Raw genomic sequence first — 18,050 nt, forward strand, 5'->3', positions numbered from 1 at the left:
GGGTATTACAGTAAAGTTGTTATTTCGTATTTGGTCAAGATTTTCACGTACCAAGTGTTGGTGATGACGAAAGAATTATTTCAGCTGTAACACATGCATAGTCTACGGCTACATTGCTCCTTATGATAGCTCTACAATCACTCCTACCATTTCTCAATACTTCTATACAACACTGATATACTGAAAATACTACCGAATGATATTTAAAAATGGCGATTATTTACGAACATACGTCGAGTTACTTTCTCTAATGACAAGAAACTGCTGTCATCAAAAAGTTGCAATTGAAATTGACGCATAAAATTGAGCCAGGTGAGAAGTTAACTCTGATTTGGTGATTTTATTGCAGTTAATATCAATTTGCACAATCAAAGGCGAAAGTTATTCAATAAAACAGTTTGCATTGTAGGTTAGGTTTTATATAAATCTGATGTAATCATCACTATAATAGGAATTGTGACAACTACTCGAAGCCAGATTCATGAACATTATTCTCCGTTTCCCGCACCAACCGTTCCAACTGTCATCTAAAATTTTGATATTTGTACATTGTTTTCATAGACGGGCACTATTTATGTCTGAGTTCTGACCATTGATAGAGTGGCGATGGACCAGCAGGTACATATACAGTAGTTCCATGTAGCATATCTGAGTCAAATTGTAAAGCTGCAGACATAATTCTTTAATCACATCATCTGCATGCTGTTCTATTTGAAAAGTACCTCATATGTTCAAATACGTCTAGAGAAATAATTGTTATGAATTTTGGCCATGGCATTGACCAAAAGTTTGACCAGCAGCTTTCCATTGCATAATATCCATGTATCTCACAGGAATTAACGAATCCTCTATTGAAATTTAATATCTGCCTTTGTATTGCTTGAGACGTGTGATAGTAGTATAGGAAATACTATGTAGTCTTTAACGCTCTGTCTGTATTACTCCAGTTGCATGTCTTTTTGTACCAGACATGATAATGTACTTTCTAGACAACTGAAGTGGAGAGGCCAAGAATCAGTCGCTCAAAAGCAAGACATTTACGTCATAAACGTCTCAAAGCTGCGCGTAGATCTGAGAATAATCCTCCTTTGCAATTACAATCTGATGAAAAGCAGAGAGTTGCCAGTGTTCAAGAAACAGATGACACTCTAAGTAAATCTAAGGCCAGAAGATTACGTAGAAAGAAGAAATCTGAGGAAGTCAAGAACTCCAATCGGACGACTGAGAAACCTGTTGCCTTGTCTGGTAGAGAAACCAAATTATCAAGTATTAAGTAATCCTCTACTGACATTACAAAGTGTAATAACCCTAATCAAGATCATAGCTGCCAGTTACAGTAGGATTTGCTGCTAAAAACAATCAGACTAGTTTTGAATAGCTATACAGATATTTCTAGGATCCAAGAATTTTGAAGATGACAAAGTTAAATCATGTGTTGGAATCGATATTATTTGAATTATGAACTACTTTGATATTAATGTATCATATATTTCAGATGATGAATTGCCATCCAAAAGCACAAACCTTAGAAAACCAGTTGAAAATCCAGTACCCGTCATAAATTCAGAAAGTGGAATTCCCCCTGACCATTCTCATGGTGAAAGATCTATCGATCTAATTAAAGAGTATCCTTCACAATCCACTTATGATAGCGACAAAACTGTGAAAGTAATCAAAAATTCGAACGATTCCGTAAACAACAGAACTGTTAAAGACATTGAAGATAACAGTATTTCTGACAAACCAATAGTGAAAATGAATCCCACAGAGAAAACTAGAGAGCAAATCAAGGCTGAACGTGAAGCAAAAAAGACTGCAAAAGCTCTGGCCAAGAACAAGGCAAAAGTTCCAAAATCGGAACAAGAGAAGGATACAAAAAGTAGTACAGATCTGCCAGTTGAAAAGGCTAATCCTGAACGGCTTCAAAAAGATTCGATAGAAAATGTAGCAGCTGAGAAAGTAGAAAAGCCAGCTGGAAAACAAACAGCATCAATTGCGTTTGAAAAGACTTCAGTGGTTGATAATAAAGAAAATGAACCACAAATCAAAGTAGATGGAAAAAGTAAGAAGGAATCAAAAGCAGAACGCAGAGCTAAGCAAGAGAGTCAAAGAGCTGCCAAGGAAAAACTGGCGTTGGAAAAAAATAAACCAAAGTTAGGTATGCCCGCTAAAGCGAAAGCTCCACCTCCACCATCAGATTCTGCTGAAAACATTGTGAGAAAGACGCTCGTAAATGATAATTTGCATGAGGTCAAGCTATTTAAACATTTATATCATGAACGGAAATTATGTCTAAGGAAAGTTCTGGCTCTCGACTCAAATATACACCCTGCAATAGTGAGACTTGGCGTACAGTACGAAAAAAAGGTGATAGTTGGTAGCAACGCGAGATGCGTTGCATTATTAGCTGCGGTAAAACAAATGCTTCAAGATTTTGAGTGTCCACCACAAGCAGATTTCACTAGAATTTTCGAATCTTCTTTATTTTCATGTGAAGCGTACCTAAATCATTGTAGACCTTTGGCTGTTTCAATGCAAAATGCATTAAAGCATCTGAAATGGCAAATGACTCAATTACCAACAACTGTATCAGATGAAGATGTAAGACATAATTGATATTCAGTTGAATCCTCTTTTCGTATCAAAATTTCAACATATATCCTATCGTTTATAGGCTAAATCCAAACTGAGTGATGCCATTGATACGTATATTAGGGAACAAATTCAACTAGCCGGAAAAGCAATTTCAAATACCATTCAAACAAAGATATCTAACGGAGACGTCATTTTAACTTATGCTTTGTGAGTATCTACAACTATCAATCGAAATGAAACAAGTTTCCTTTTTATTTCCTGTCGTGAATGGCAACTAGCAATCATTATCAAATTTCATTTAAGTCGAATTTTTCAGTTCATCTTTAATCCACAATATACTCATTGACGCACATAAAGCTGGAAAACAATTCCGTGTCATTGTCGTAGATGGTAGACCTTGGTTAGAGGGTAAGGAGCTGTTGAGACGACTTGCAAATCATGGAATAGAGTGTTCTTACATATTAATTAATGCACTTAGTTTCATCATGCCTGAGGTAAGTTTTGCCGCAAATAGTAATTTCCGTTTATGTCATAAAAAATTAAACTTCAGACCACACTTTGTCATTTGATTTTGTTCTAGGTGAGCAAAGTCTTCCTTGGGGCTCATGCGATTTTGGCAAATGGTGCTGTAATGTCAAGGGCTGGGACATCGCAAGTAGCTTTAATGGCAAAGACGTTCAATGTACCAGTTTTGGTTGCCTGCGAAACGCACAAGTCTTGTGAACGTGTTCAGACCGATTCGTTCGTCTATAATGAAATAGGTGTGTTTATATCGAATATACTTAATGTCGTGAAATTATGTTCATTGTTACCAGAGAAATATAAATTCAAAATTCAAATTGTTTTGTTGTAGGTGATGCAAATGAACTCACTCGCCAATTTTTAAGTAAGACAAAGAAATCTCCGCTACTCAATTGGAAGACGAAAAAGTATCTGGATTTGCTGAACATAACGTTTGACGTGACTCCTGCGAATTTGGTGTCAGCAGTAGTTACTGAATTAGCTATTTTGCCTTGTACTAGTATTCCGGTTATACTCAGAATCAAGCCATCTGAAATTTGAATAAATTTTTGCATGGCATTATCCCTTTGTATGAAATTATTAAAGATATTATAAAGGACAGTTCTTATCGGAATGAGTTGATTTTTTATTCAGCTATGACTATCGTACTTCAACGTGGTAGTTGTACATTGTATTCTATATCTTTAAATGTTCCAAACAATCAGTATCTGTCCAACGCACAATGTCGTTTCATACGTGACTGTTACGATTGATTGCTGTTGTGGTGAAAATTGAGAATAAGTTTCATCCATTGAATATCACAACCATAGAATAACACGTAAGTTAACCGAAGCATATTCTGAACGAAATGGCCTTCTGATTATTAACATGGCGTGCAAAGGTTACTTAGAATTATTAGAAATTAGATTGAATACATCTTAGTCTGCATTAACAATTTATTTACTTTCATACCAAGTCCCAGCCGGGGAACTAACGTTATCACAGGTAAAATAGAATATCTTTGATCAACATGTGAATAAACATTCATGATACGCGCTCAAAAAAATAGTAACGACCAACAATCTGGCACTCTTATTTGCCGTAAAAATACAAGGAACCCGAGAAAAAAATATAAATATTCAATCTCGAATCTGGTTAAGTGAAATGAATACAAATGAAAATTATGTAAAATAATTTATGTAGTATATGTAATATAATATATATATATATGTGTATGTACATATTACAATAATTAACAGGCCATAAATGATGTAAAATAACAATTTAGAATACAACCAATTTTCCAGGTGGTAGCTAACAATTACCAAACTGTTGTCGTGGACGATAGAGATTTATTTTATCAGAACTACGAACTACTGTTGTTCGTCTAAAATAAATCTCAATGTGCAACGGTCTGGTGAAAACTACCTTCTTAGGTTTTCATTTATTATTGAGGTGTAATACTGAAGCCCAAACCCCCATCAAGAGGAAAAGTGAACATTGATTGGTGATAAAAGTAAGTTTTGCATTATTGTTTCAAAGTTCAAGAATAATTATTTGTTACCTTTTTTTTTATATATATATATATATATTTATGTATAATTTGCAAGGCCTTTGCAAACTAAATTTTTCTAAATTGTTGAAAGTTAACTTGTTACAGATGTTTTTATAAATTACTAATCTATGACTCAAATTCCAGCTGTTTTTTAAAAGCCAACCAAATCCAAATATAATACTTTCCTTAGCTTATTCCACATGGTATAGGTGATAAGCATTCAACAAAATATTGAAGTAACTTTTGTCCTTTGAGAAAATGAGAAGAAGACAGATTTTGTTTCAAATGTTCTGTCAAGCGAATTGTTGAGCTACTTAAATAATGATTTCGTATACGTGAAATTCCAGTTACATAATTTCCAAATAGAAGCTACGTACCGCGTTTTATTGCATTAAACCAACTGAATCCATAATTCTAAATTTCTAAGGAAAATGCGGTATTGAATTTTCGCCAGAAAACTAAACTTGTTACAAAAAGTTTTCAAAACACTTCCGTTGGAATGAACGTAATCGGGATAGTCATTGTTGAGTAGCAATTGACATTTGGTAAAGGTTTTAATTCGCCTCCAAACGTGCGATTGATTAGCATCATAGTACGTATCCGAGTGCAGCGAAATCGAAGAGCATAAAAAAACCGTGAACCCTCCTCCCACTCACCGCAATTCGCCTTTACATGAGTAGGTGAAAGAGATATTGATAAGTAAAATGAAATGAAATGTAAATAACTCTGGACAGACCTTAGGTATATTTGGATAGAAATGAAGTTGGGTAGGTAGAATTTGAGATGCTTTACAACAAGATCTATGAAATTGGTGGTATTTCGAAGTTAACATTTAGATTGGCGGACTGTGCCAGCTTCACTATGGTAGATAGTTTCACTGCAACACGAGCCGCCTCATCCAAATCATCGATGGGTACGATTCTCAACCCGGCATTGGCAATAAGAGCTTTAGCCTCGTCAACGTTGGTTCCCTGGAAACAGTATATTATTAAGTTACATTAAACAAACAAAAGTTCATAGGATGCGTTGAAAACGTCACATGACCAGAGGGAACAGAGGAAGGGGATGGGCAGGATATATCTCTTGGAATGAAATCTATCATCTTTCTCTCTATCCATATTATGAGTTTAATCTGCATCGAGCTTCGATTTTGACAATGAAGTTATCTCGCCACATTACTTCGAGAACTGAAAGTATTTGGTGTAAACAAAACAAGTTTAATCATGGTTAATTCTTTATGAGATCCACGTTGAAAGAGCACAGATAGTCGCTATTTTATTGGCTTACCTGCAGTCTCACAACCACCGGGATTTTCAGACTGAGCTCTTTAGTTGCCGCTATGATACCTTCAGCAATGACGTCACATCTCATAATTCCACCAAAGATATTCACCAACAAAGCATGCACCTGTGATGTCAAAGTTTGTATTTAACAAAACAGACGTTTTCAGAAATTTAAAAAAATTGAAAAGACGTAGCATATTTCTTACACTTGGATCAGAAGTGATAATTTTAAAAGCCTCCTTAACAGCAGAGGCTGTAGCGCCACCACCAACGTCGAGGAAATTAGCTGGCTCACCTCCGTGCAATTTAATTATATCCATGGTAGCCATAGCTAGACCAGCTCCATTAACCATACATCCAATGTTGCCGTCAAGGGCAATGTAATTTAATTCAAACTTAGCAGCTTCAACTTCTTTCCTATCTTCCTGGCTCCAATCACGCAGTGCGAACAGATCCTTTTGCCTGAACTCTGCATTGTCATCGAACCTGCACTTGCAGTCCAGGGCAAAGTCTAAAATAGTTTCAAAAATAACATAGTTTCGAAACAAAAACTGTACAATAATGAAGTTCATTTTCAATTTTCTAGAAAAAATTTTTTACTTCCAGTGCAAAATTAGTTCAACACAATTGAAACCAAAGCTAAGGGCGAGACTTACATTTTCCATTGATATCTTCTGCAAGAGGATTGACTTCAAGGAGTAGTGCATCTTTTTTTAGGAACATGTCGTATAGGTTGATGATGATCTTGGAGATGTAATCTTTCACATTATCAAGCCCCATTTTGGTCGCGATACGCCCCGCTTGGTCCAGTGTGATTCCTTTTGTAATATCAATCGGTTCGTAAGTTATTGCCTCAGGATTTGTAGCAGCAACCTCTTCAATATTCACACCTCCTTGGCTTGAAGCAATTATCACCGGGCCCTGAATAAATAATCGAATGTCAAAATTTATCTGTAAAACAATGTGAGTGAACAAAGTATATTTTTTGCAGTCTCAAAATCAACAAGAAACTCATACACGAATATACGTGTATGTGTAGTGAAAATGTCATGATTCGAAAATACTATGAAGAAGAATCGAATTTATGTCCTGTCACGTTTTGACAGTAGATTCTACATTGTAGGATTGAATAAAACTCACACCAAAAGATCTTTCCATCATAACAGCTAGGTAAAATTCCTTACGTGGGAACATGCGTTCTGTTACCATAACTGCATTGCATATTCTACCAGCTTCACCCGTTTGTTTTGTTATCAGGAATTTTCCTAGCATCTTTGAAGCCAACTCTTTTGCTTCTTGGGAGCTGGAATTTAAAGCAAACATTTAGTTTCTCAGAATATTGTAATTTGTTTTTTTTTTTTAAGCAAGCCGTATGACTGAAATTTATGATACCTGCTTGGACAATTTTTCACTCAACTGTACAATATGGAAATTGACTATATCGCCTAAAATATGCTTTTTAAAAATATCTGATATAAGTTATTTACATTCTCACTAAATAAAAAATTAGAATCAGTTTACTATCATTTACCAGAACAAACATGATAATAGTAACTAGTAACTAGAACGCGCTCATCGTGGACAATATTATTTCGACGTGGTTTTGGCTACGAATGAATATCATGATTAAAAAAAAAAATGTAGATTGAAAGTAGTAGATTTTTATCTAAATAACTTACGTCTCGCACATCTTGACACCCCCAATGTTGGTACCCTTAAAATGCCCCTTGCCTCGGCCACCGGCAAGAACTTGAGCTTTCAAGACTATATCTTTGGTGTTAAGATCAGCGGCAAACTTTGCGGCTTCATCTGGAGTTTTTGCCACGCCAAATTTTGGCGTCGGAATACCTGCCTCGTTGAGCAAACTGTAGCTGATGTGTTCATGTACATTGAGATTTCGGACAGGCTGCTTTTGCAGACCAATTGTACCCGCTAAGATCTAAATAAAAATTCAGCATGAGATGTGAATGAATGATAACGCTTATTTGATAATTCTTTGCATTTGTTGATTATGACTAACTCTTAGCTTTGACGATGACATCTAGACTGAATGTGAAGTGTGGTAGCAGAAGGCAGTGCAATGTTAGAATATCATCAATGTCACAGTCAAGAATGTTCAAAGGTAATGAAAATATGTTATGTAACAATGTCATAATGGAATTACTCATGAATCTTTACATTTATAATCGCAATGAATTGTATTCTCTCTGACTCTTACTACTATATTTGTACTACCATAGTATTGCTGAGTATTTTCATGTTGAGTATTATTCAATAAATTAGATCTCAATTTTTGTTAAATTAAATGAACTCAGTATTTTCTTTTGATTAAGTAGGATATCAAGAATTTCAATATACGAAGTTGAATTGATAATATTTTTAGATTTATTTGATTAAATTGTTCTTATGTATTCAGATACTGTACTAGGTTTGATGTATGTATGTGCATACCTAAAAGTGATGGAATTTTTTGAATCAATAATCGTATCAAATCAAAGTAGTTTTTAAAAACCAATGTTGATGCCTGATAAACTACTATAAGATATGACGTAAAACGTGCATGATACAAAGGACTTTGGAATTCAAATTTTAAATCGCAAGTTCAATATTCCAGCGGTAACCGGTGAAGGAAGGAAAAAAATTGCCAATGTTTATTCATATAATCGCAATAGTAACTCGTTATGATATACGTATTATTTGAAATTTATTTGGTTATTATACAATGTAGTGTACGTATCTTTCCAATTGGTTTATTGTTAGCAAGGTTAACATTGAAGTTTAAAAATAAATGCGATGTCTGTAAACCAATGGCAGCTATCCGGCAAGAGAATGCACGGCACTCATTGTCAATGAATTGCGAATCAAACTATTATCAAACGTTATCAGCAGATTATATTAAATAGTTCTAGTTTGTCAGAAGTTTTCTGGAGCGGCGAAATGTAAGTTCAGTGACATTAGACAATGGTTTTCAAATTTTTCATTATATTAGAATTGGGGTTAGTAAATCAACTTTCGTACAACAATATCCTTGGCTTCAAATCACTTGACCCTGGCGCCCAATTTAGCAGACTACAAAATCTAATATGGTGATCGCCCCGATTAACTTTTTCTCACAGTACGCGTCACCTGGTCATTTTTTTAGCCTCTAAATTACGGAAACAGGAAGTTACTTGTGTCAGAATAATTTCATGGGCTTGAATTATCATCAAACATACCTTGGACCCGTTGAAACGGGAAAAAGTCTCCACGATGTTAACCGTGCGAGACAACATCGTAGCCATCTTCGAAACGTTTGTGCCTACTGCGATGATCTGCCAAGTGCCAAACCGACTGCAAGGCAGTTCTTTCCCTCGCTCTTGGTACTCGGTGCCCAATGTCAGTCCTCTGAAATGTTCTATTATATCCTTTGTTACGAGGTAGCGCCACTAGACGAATGAAATTGCCCTGACGACCTAAATATCAACCAGCCAATTGATTTGAAATTTTGAACACAACAATCGGTGACATATCTCGCTCGATTTATTTTCGAAAATCATTCAACATGCCCCTGCAAGGCACATATTACTTATATTTGTTTTTTGTTTTACAGTAAACAATCATGCAAAATAATTTGCATTGAACAAGTCAGGAAATTAAATAAGTACTGAGGTGTTCTGCAAACATTACAACAATTTATTCAGTTCTCTTCAATATACATGGTAACTGGATAAAGAAATTTGTCAACACTTGTTTCCACCAAAGTCTTTGCTGGTTTCAAGTACCTCCATCTGAACCTTGACATTAATGGATTTTGCTAGCTCCATGATTTTTGACATTGTGACAACGGTTAGAGCTGCTGTAGAAAGGTCATCGTTTGGAACAATATTTGCTCCCCTTTCCTTTGCAATCAAGGCCTTTGCTTCTTTAACATTTGTTCCCTTGAACAATATACTTCAATTGCTCTAAGCAGGTAGTATCGAGATTTCTACTATCATCAAATTCATGATGCAATGCAAATAATCTATTCTTAGAATTGAAATGTTTACCTGTAATCTCACAACTATAGGTATGTCTAATTTGAGATCCTTGGATGCAGCAATAAGCCCCTGTGCAACTATGTCACACTTCATAATTCCTCCAAAAATATTCACTAAAATAGCATCTACCTATCAAAAGATTTGTGACTACATTTGTGGTATAAAATGGTCATTAATGTACTGCACATTATTCTCTGATCTCAATGCATGTCACTCAATGAAATGGATGTATCAACTTTGGCAATGACCATAAGTAAATCGACAAATGGGACATACTTTTGGGTCAGAAGTGATGATTTTGAACGCCTCCTTGACAGTATCAAGTGTTGCACCACCACCAAGGTCTAGAAAATTAGCTGGATCACCACCGTTCAGTTTAATAATGTCCATTGTAGCCATAGCCAGACCAGCCCCATTCACCATGCACCCTATGTTACCGTCAAGAGCAATATAGTTCAGATCATATTTAGCAGCGGTAACTTCCCTGGGGTCCTCTTGGCTCCAGTCCCTAAGTGCGAATAATTCTTTTTGCCTAAACTCTGCGTTATCGTCAAACCTGCATTTGCAATCTAGTGCAAGATCTGAAAATAATCAATGTGGTCCTTGTTATAAGGTCTATACATACAAATGAGGCTTGATATAAATCAGTTCGTTTGTGAGCTCACAATTGCCACATAGCACGTCTTCGGCAAACGGATTGATCTCGAGAAGAAGCGCATCCTTTGCAAGGAACAGTTGATAGAGGTTGCATATGATTTCTGCCATTTGGCCTTTGACATTCTCAAGTCCCATTTTAATCGCAATTCGTTCCGCCTGTTCTCCGGACATCCCGTCTTGGATATCAATGGGTTCATAACTTATGGCCTCTGGATTCGTCGCTGCGACCTCTTCGATATCAACTCCTCCTTGGCTCGATGCAATTATTACTGGGCCCTGGAGAAACATAGATACATACATATATTCAAAACCAGATTATACTCAACCACATTCTTGAATTTGCATGAACATCACGATATTGTTTGTTGACTGACGCCAAAAGTTCGCTCTAACATGACTGCTAGGTAAAATTCTCTCCGGGGAAACATTCTCGTTGTCACCATCACAGCATTGCAAATTCGACCTTCTGCACCAGTTTGTTTGGTCACGAGTAATTTTCCCAACATTTTACCAGCAAGTTCCCGAGCTTCATCCGGACTGTAAAAGCACATGAATTTTCGTTGATAAATGAACTGAGTTTCACAGGCCTATTAGAAACTCGAGTATAAAGTATTTAAAGAACCACGGTTCTCACGTCTCACACATCTTAACACCCGCGATGTTAGACTCTTTGAAAAAACCTTTTCCACGACCACCAGCGAGGACCTGAGCTTTCAGGACTATGTCCTTTGTTTTGAGATCTGTAGCATATTTAGCAGCCTCTTCTGGCTTTTTAGCAACTCCAAAATTGGGGGTCGGAATACCTCCCTCTTGTAATAACGTATATGCCACATGTTCATGAACGTTTAAATTTCTAGCCGGCTGTTTCAAAAAGCCGAGGAGAATCTAATGTGTGTGCATAATTAATAGAAGACGATTTTAATTAGAAGTTTCAAACAATCAAGGACTGAAGTGTACCTCGGACGTATGGGAATAACGAAAAATTCGGGAAAACATAGCGTCTGCTGTTAAAAGAAGTATCAGGAATATAATCCACGTTAAGAGCGTCAAAGATGGAAATCTACGTTGCTATTCTATGCTATCAAAGAATGTCATTGCTCCTTAATAAATAAAAATAAATGTGGTTAATCACTGAAACTAATTTGAAAATCGATTAAAATGTACTTGAATCTACCGTTAACCCATCGGATTAAAATAGATTATTTCTTCCATCAACATACGTCATTTATATCTCATCTCATATTTGACAGAAACTAATGTAATCAGACAGTTGAGTGTCCATCGTTAAAACAAATGTCATTCCTACTATTCAATGGACTACTCGGAAACTAAGACTCCTATGCCTACATTCTAATCAGATGAGTTATGAATACAAAGTAACTCTGACAAACTTCTAGCCAGCAAGTGATCGTTGGATGCCTTGCAATTGGCCTCATCAATCTAGAAATAAATTGCTCAATTATTCTACCAGTCTGTTCTAGCTCTGACAGGGCTGTTATGGACAAACGTCTGTTGACATTACTTGCAGACATGAGAGACCGCATGAAATGATTGGAAAATATATCATAGAGATATGAAGATTTTAGGAACTTGGATTGAACAGGCGATTGAGTAATCGAATGATTGGTACAGTTATTAGAGGTCCAGTCCATTCGACAAAGGAGAAAAATTTCTTAACAAAAAAGTATATTTATTACCTCGTAGTGTAGTAGAATCGTTTGTCATTTTGAACTTCAGTTTATCAGTAACGTTACTTTATATATTACACTTTTTAATCCTAGTTATCATATACGATATTTTTATTACTTTTTCTTTTCTTTTTTTTTACTATGAACTATAGAATATATTTTGTGGGTAATAAACACTGTTATTATACAGAATAGTTAGAACACTTCTTACAAATGTATCACTCATTATTAGTTATAAGTCAAAATTAAAACTAAAAGTTGAGGCACGCATATCTCCTGTAAGCTATTAAATAAATATTTCGTCAATTTTCACTCTTGTATTTGCACCTAACATATCAATACGGTTTCTATGAAACTTTATTGCTATATTTTATCTATACAACGTAGAGTCTAATCACCTGCTCGCATTTTGAAATGTTAAGCTGTAAACACGTGAACTTTGATGCATCATATCTGTATTTATATAGCTTTGTGTGTATTCTACACACTCTCAATATATTGAGACCAGTCACTTCATAGACAGAATAAAAATTACTTCCAAAATAAGAATAATTGGATCTTTGCAACGATTCTGCCCTAAAGTACGTAAAATCGATTACTGATGCGCCAACTGGGATTCGTGTCGAATTCGCAAGGATGATGAAAATGATTTTTTCACATCAAATCTATTCTATTGATGATATTTTTTTATACACAAATTTCATATGATAATATACAAAATAGCCTGACAGGTAAGTTTGTAATTTCGATTCCATATCAATAGAGCGGTTGATCGAAATTCTAAATATCACTTTATCGTCGGAAGATAGTGATGAAGTTCAATGAGTAATTTCCAGAGGAGAAAGAAGCTGTCTGAGAGGTGATGGTATAAAAATTACCTTCACCCAAGAAGAATAATTATTCTAACTAAACATCGTCAATAATTGCACATTTCTAGTGTTTAAAAAAAAACCGGCCAAGTAAATACTTGATCAAGTAGTGCCATTGAAAATGAAAAATTACTCAATATTCAAAAACTATAATTATTTTCATATCGTGAGTATCTCATGATTGGTAGAATCTCTTCAAATGTGTGTGTGAGGGGGGAAATTCACTGGCTACCATCGATAGTCAAAAGAACGACACAGAATCAATATTTATATACTTAGAATCCAGCCTGTTGAGTAGTCTGCAAGTTTGAGCAATTATTGATCGAAACTTGATAATGGAATAGATTTTTCGTTCTTTGGTGAATGGAATTGCTGCAACGATATGAACTCAATTAGGCTGTCGAACTCGAACTCTTTCAGACATGGTACACTCAGCATGTTAACATAAGTAAATATGTTTTTCTCTAACTACTTCTGCTTGTGGTATGAATTCATAAGTACTAAACACCAACTGTTATTGAAAAGTAATTCCAATATACTTAGAATCATGTGTCATCGGAGCAATCAACATTTTGAGATTGATTCGTAATCTTACAATAGACAGACACAAAAAGTTTGAATTTCGACAGAATTCATTGAATTACAAATCAACAATATCTGAATGGCTGTGTTTTAGTTGTATTCTTAATAGTCTTATATCACCGATTTACCCCCACTTCTCAGTATTAAAAACTGAATCTATCGTTAAGGGTCCTTCCAGTAACGCCGAGGTTCCCAGATAAGCTATACATAACTTCGCTGAAGGTACGGTCATCTACATCAGCTCCCGAATCTGCAATCGGAACGTTGCGGGTGCGAGAACGTGAACGCGACCTGGAGCGGGAGGGTCTCTGTTGTTGTTGTTGCGGCTGAGCAAAAAGTTGGCTGCGACCAATCTGGAATATTTCATTTCATAAATTTTACGCCGGTAGGTTTCAATAATCTGGTACGAAATAATTGTGAAAAATAAGATCTACGAGTAGTTATGTAACTGAACAAAATTATTTACCATGTTCAAGCTTTGCATAGTCTGTCTGAATGGCGAACGACCTCGAGGCAATTGACGCAAGTTATTTGCACTTCCGCCTTGATTTCTTGACAGGCTCATCGACCGTTGACGCATTCCACGCGTGTAGTTATTTCCAAGTGTACACATAAAGTTGACGTTGGGACTGGTATTTATTCGTGCCGCGCTATAAGTTCAAGATTATTTAGAAAACGTCGCAAAACAATTTTCTAATAGAAATAAACAGCAGCCTAATTAAAGCATAATCCTGACCAAAGCAGCGAATTTTGTGCACTGTTAGCAACACAGCAAGAGCTCCTAATGTGTATTGGTAATTCTAGAAGTCGAAAATTTTTGTTGTACTGCTAAAAAAAAACATGTTTGCGTAGTGAATATACGTTCCAAATTCTGAATTTTTGAGATAAATGTCTATCAGAATCTGTTCTTGACTCAGTATCGTATCAGATAAACATGTCATACTTCATCCTCATCAACTTTTGCTGATATTGGGCATGTCTTTGGGCGCGTACTATCTGGTCAGACCGTAACCCTCCGGTGCTAAAGCGTCGCTGAGAGGTGAGAATTTGCTGGCGGCGCTCCAATGCTCTCTGTTGAAGTGTTGTTAATGGCTTACCAGCTTGAGGCATCTGTAAATAGATCGGAAACCTGATATAAGACACTTCTATTACATGTAATATTTTAAATACGCTAATCGCATTCACTTTCTTTTGTCTTTAGTCACCCTTCATTACTTTCCTTTTTTATTTTTTAGTATCACGTGAAAACTCTGAATGAAAACAATTCTCATAACTTTCGCATACTAAAATTCAGACCTAAAATAAAATTGTTCTGATAATTTTTCTGATTAAAGTCATTTGAATCTGAATAATTGACGAACCTAAATATTCTACCAGTTTTGCTCCAAGGTTAATGACGCTGCTGTTGTTTGCGGAGTATTTTTTATTTGATGTTATCCATATTTGTTATCAATGGAACGGCAAAAGGAGATCTTTCAACAATATTAGTCTGAATTACATATCAATATTGATATTATTCCATACAGGTATTTTTCAGTCATTCGATTATGATGTTGACAAATTGGTTTTCTTTGAAAACACATCTTGAACTTCAACCCACAAAAATAAGGTCTTGTTGATTCGAGTGAAAAGTATTGAATTGTATGCATTTTGCCTTTGCAGAAGACTGTAGCTGGCATACTAATTTATGATTAGGTAATGCCAAAAATTTTGGGAAATGATAAAAAGAAAATGGTAAATAGAAGAAAAACACCTTACTTACTCTGAAGTCGTTAGAACGATTCAATCTCTGATTTTGTCGTTGTAGGAGCACTTGCTTGGCTCTTTTCACACGATTCCGGTATGCAATTTGCGCGGGGCTCTGGTATCCCAATCGATTGTGCACCGAGGTGGGATCTCTCAAATTGGGCAGACTATTTGTTCTTTTCAGTAAGTTTTTGTTGTTATTAGCGTTGTTGCCATTGTTGTTGGTGTAAAATCCTCCCTGAATGTAAGTCAGATTTGTGCGGCTTCTGCTGCGGTTTAATCCTCCTGCCCTCCCACCTCGACCACGGCGCGAGATCAGCCCACCTCTAGTGTTGTTTTTTGGCATGACTCTATTGAGGTTTAGATTACTTCGTGATCTTGTCAAGCCACCATTTTTGTTGAAACGCTGTTTGACATAGCCACCTTGGACTAAATTTTGATTCTGATTACGATTTAGACGCCAAGATTGACTGGTTTTGCCAGGAATACCATTTTGCTTGACATTCCTAGCACCACGGCCTCTGAAATTACCTCGGCCCCGCGCACCTCCACCGCGATTGCGCTTAACACCACCTCCTTTTCCATTTGTGGCGGCGGTCTTTTTGTTCTTTTTATCCTTTTTCTCCATCTTTATGATCTCATCTTAAAAGGAAGAAAATTCGCAAGATTTAGTGAGCGTACGGCCTCAACAGCGAGTTTATTTATATTACGCAAGTATTAGGTTTGAAAAAATTCGAAATTTTTCTGCTTTCCATTGACATTGAAACACACGAAGAATGTCAAAAATTCCTTTCCTGGTCTCTTGTATTATATCACTCGTATCCACCGTTTGATCATCATCATAGATTTCCTTCAGACACAGTTTGCATATCCATAAATCAGCTTATCTATCAGTTGAATAATGATAATTATGCGTCGGTAGATATTCCTCTGACAGTCTTTGTAGAATGTGCATGACTCTTTTCCAAATTTCTGATTATTTTCATTTCAACTACTCTTGACATCGGTTAATTACTCGCTTTGTCGTTATGCCCTTATACACATCAATTATATTCTCCAAAGCTTAGAGTTTCATAATTGCTTCAATCTTGTGAGAATAATTACTTCGCAGTTCACATAAATGAGGAATGATTGACAAAACCATAAGTCAGAATGTTTCCCCCTTCCACACTTATCATCCCATAAAAATAACCAACTGGATGAAAATTAGCAAAACTTCAAAGGGTATTCAAATTATAATTGCTTCTAATTATCTAAAATATTGTTTAATCAATAATAAAGTAAGTTTTTCAACAACAAAACACTTTTTGGTAATAACTAAATAGACAGTCGACAAAAAATATTAGAACCCTCCTGAAAAAATAATTATCAACTGCAAGTATTTTGAGTGACCCTGGACCCAACCATTATAAGTAGCTTTTTATTTAAGCTGATCATGGGCTTTTCTGTGCGATAACCGATGAACGCAAGGATGGTCAGAGACGATTTCAGTGTTCCTCAAATGGTGTAATATATTCAATTGCATTGCCATTGCTCTTTCGTCATGTGTGTATGTTCTTGGCTTTTGATGATATTCAGTGCATTTAGTTGCGTTGAATGCACAGGAGTGATTTACGTTCAAAGTTGTCAGAAATAGAGGAAAATTGACATTCCGAATACGTAGAGTAGAGAAGATATGTCTATGTTTATGAATTACTTCCATAGAAGAATTTATGGCGTTGTTGAAATTTTTGGTAGAATTTGTCATGGAGTTGTTCCCATCACTTTCGTGCGTGACAAAAAGCAACTGGAGAGCTTAAGCAGAGCAATTTATATTTTAATTTTTCATAGGGATACCGAAAAACGTTGCCCTCTCTCCAAGAGACCGTTTGTAGTCTATCGGATATAATGATTTCAGACATTTATACTAAAATTGGTAATCTTTAACTTCCCCACCTTCCCACGCGATGGAAAGTGTGATTCTTCTCATTATAGAACGTGAGTCAGAGAAAGGCGGGTGCCATGGTATCGTATGACCCAGTTTGTACAAGAATCTTATGGTAAGCATCGTCAGATCATTTTCAAAGGCCTTTTCTGAAGAGGAAATATTATTCGCTTCTTATTTAACGAATTCGCGATCATCGAAGATCGCCTCGCTGTTGGAAGGCATGTGCAGTGGATCGAAGAATAAATTAAACGCGTAACAGCCGGAGGCAGGCATCGCCATTTTGTGAGACACAACAAGAAATGCAGCCGTACGCTCACAGGGGATCATGAAATTTCTACATTTTCTGGACACTGGCCACTTACCGAGGGACATGTTAACTTTCGCGTCAATCTCAGACATTTTTTAAACTGTTCCTTTTACTTTTTGTATTACTCTGAACAACCGAAATACAAACGATATTTGTGCTTTCGCCAAACTCGCGAAGATACTCCTGACTCTAACAGCAATCGCACATCACGATATTATGAAAGACCGAACTGGCAAATCGCAATAATCTTCAGTCAACGATCGCAACGCTGCTAACCGTCGATACACCCACGATCACGACTGACGAGTAACTACTGAATTACTA

At 36.1% G+C, this 18,050-nt stretch overlaps 2 protein-coding genes and 1 pseudogene across 4 annotated transcripts; 1 reads left to right on the forward strand and 2 right to left on the reverse strand.

Moving 5' to 3' along the window:
• Window positions 1–162: 162 nt before the first annotated feature.
• LOC105687101 (translation initiation factor eIF-2B subunit delta) lies at window positions 163–3,730 on the forward strand. Of its 3 annotated transcripts, none has more exons than XM_012402474.3 (8): window positions 163–312; window positions 562–618; window positions 990–1,266; window positions 1,496–2,601; window positions 2,675–2,802; window positions 2,912–3,089; window positions 3,176–3,356; window positions 3,449–3,730. In XM_012402474.3, the coding sequence occupies exons 2-8, from the start codon at window positions 607–609 to the stop codon at window positions 3,655–3,657; spliced, it is 2,091 nt and encodes a 696-aa protein (XP_012257897.2). In that variant the 5' UTR covers window positions 163–312; window positions 562–606; the 3' UTR covers window positions 3,658–3,730. The 3 variants fall into 3 exon arrangements, with proteins under 3 accessions (XP_012257897.2, XP_012257898.2, XP_048507042.1); XM_012402475.2 differs by having other exon boundaries at window positions 164–312; window positions 990–1,245; XM_048651085.1 differs by having other exon boundaries at window positions 205–312; window positions 410–618.
• A 304-nt stretch (window positions 3,731–4,034) lies between these two features.
• LOC105687102 lies at window positions 4,035–12,139 on the reverse strand (annotated as a pseudogene).
• Window positions 12,140–12,276: 137 nt separating this feature from the next.
• LOC105687103 (putative mediator of RNA polymerase II transcription subunit 29) lies at window positions 12,277–18,043 on the reverse strand. Its single transcript, XM_012402479.4, has 5 exons — window positions 17,782–18,043; window positions 15,509–16,134; window positions 14,690–14,856; window positions 14,213–14,396; window positions 12,277–14,099 (listed from the first exon to the last, which is right to left on the reverse strand). The coding sequence occupies exons 1-5, from the start codon at window positions 17,816–17,818 to the stop codon at window positions 13,890–13,892; spliced, it is 1,224 nt and encodes a 407-aa protein (XP_012257902.2). The 5' UTR covers window positions 17,819–18,043; the 3' UTR covers window positions 12,277–13,889.
• Between the last annotated feature and the right edge of the window lie 7 nt (window positions 18,044–18,050).

This window comes from Athalia rosae, chromosome 1, assembly GCF_917208135.1.
Source record: "Athalia rosae chromosome 1, iyAthRosa1.1, whole genome shotgun sequence".
Lineage (NCBI taxonomy): Eukaryota > Metazoa > Arthropoda > Insecta > Hymenoptera > Athaliidae > Athalia > Athalia rosae.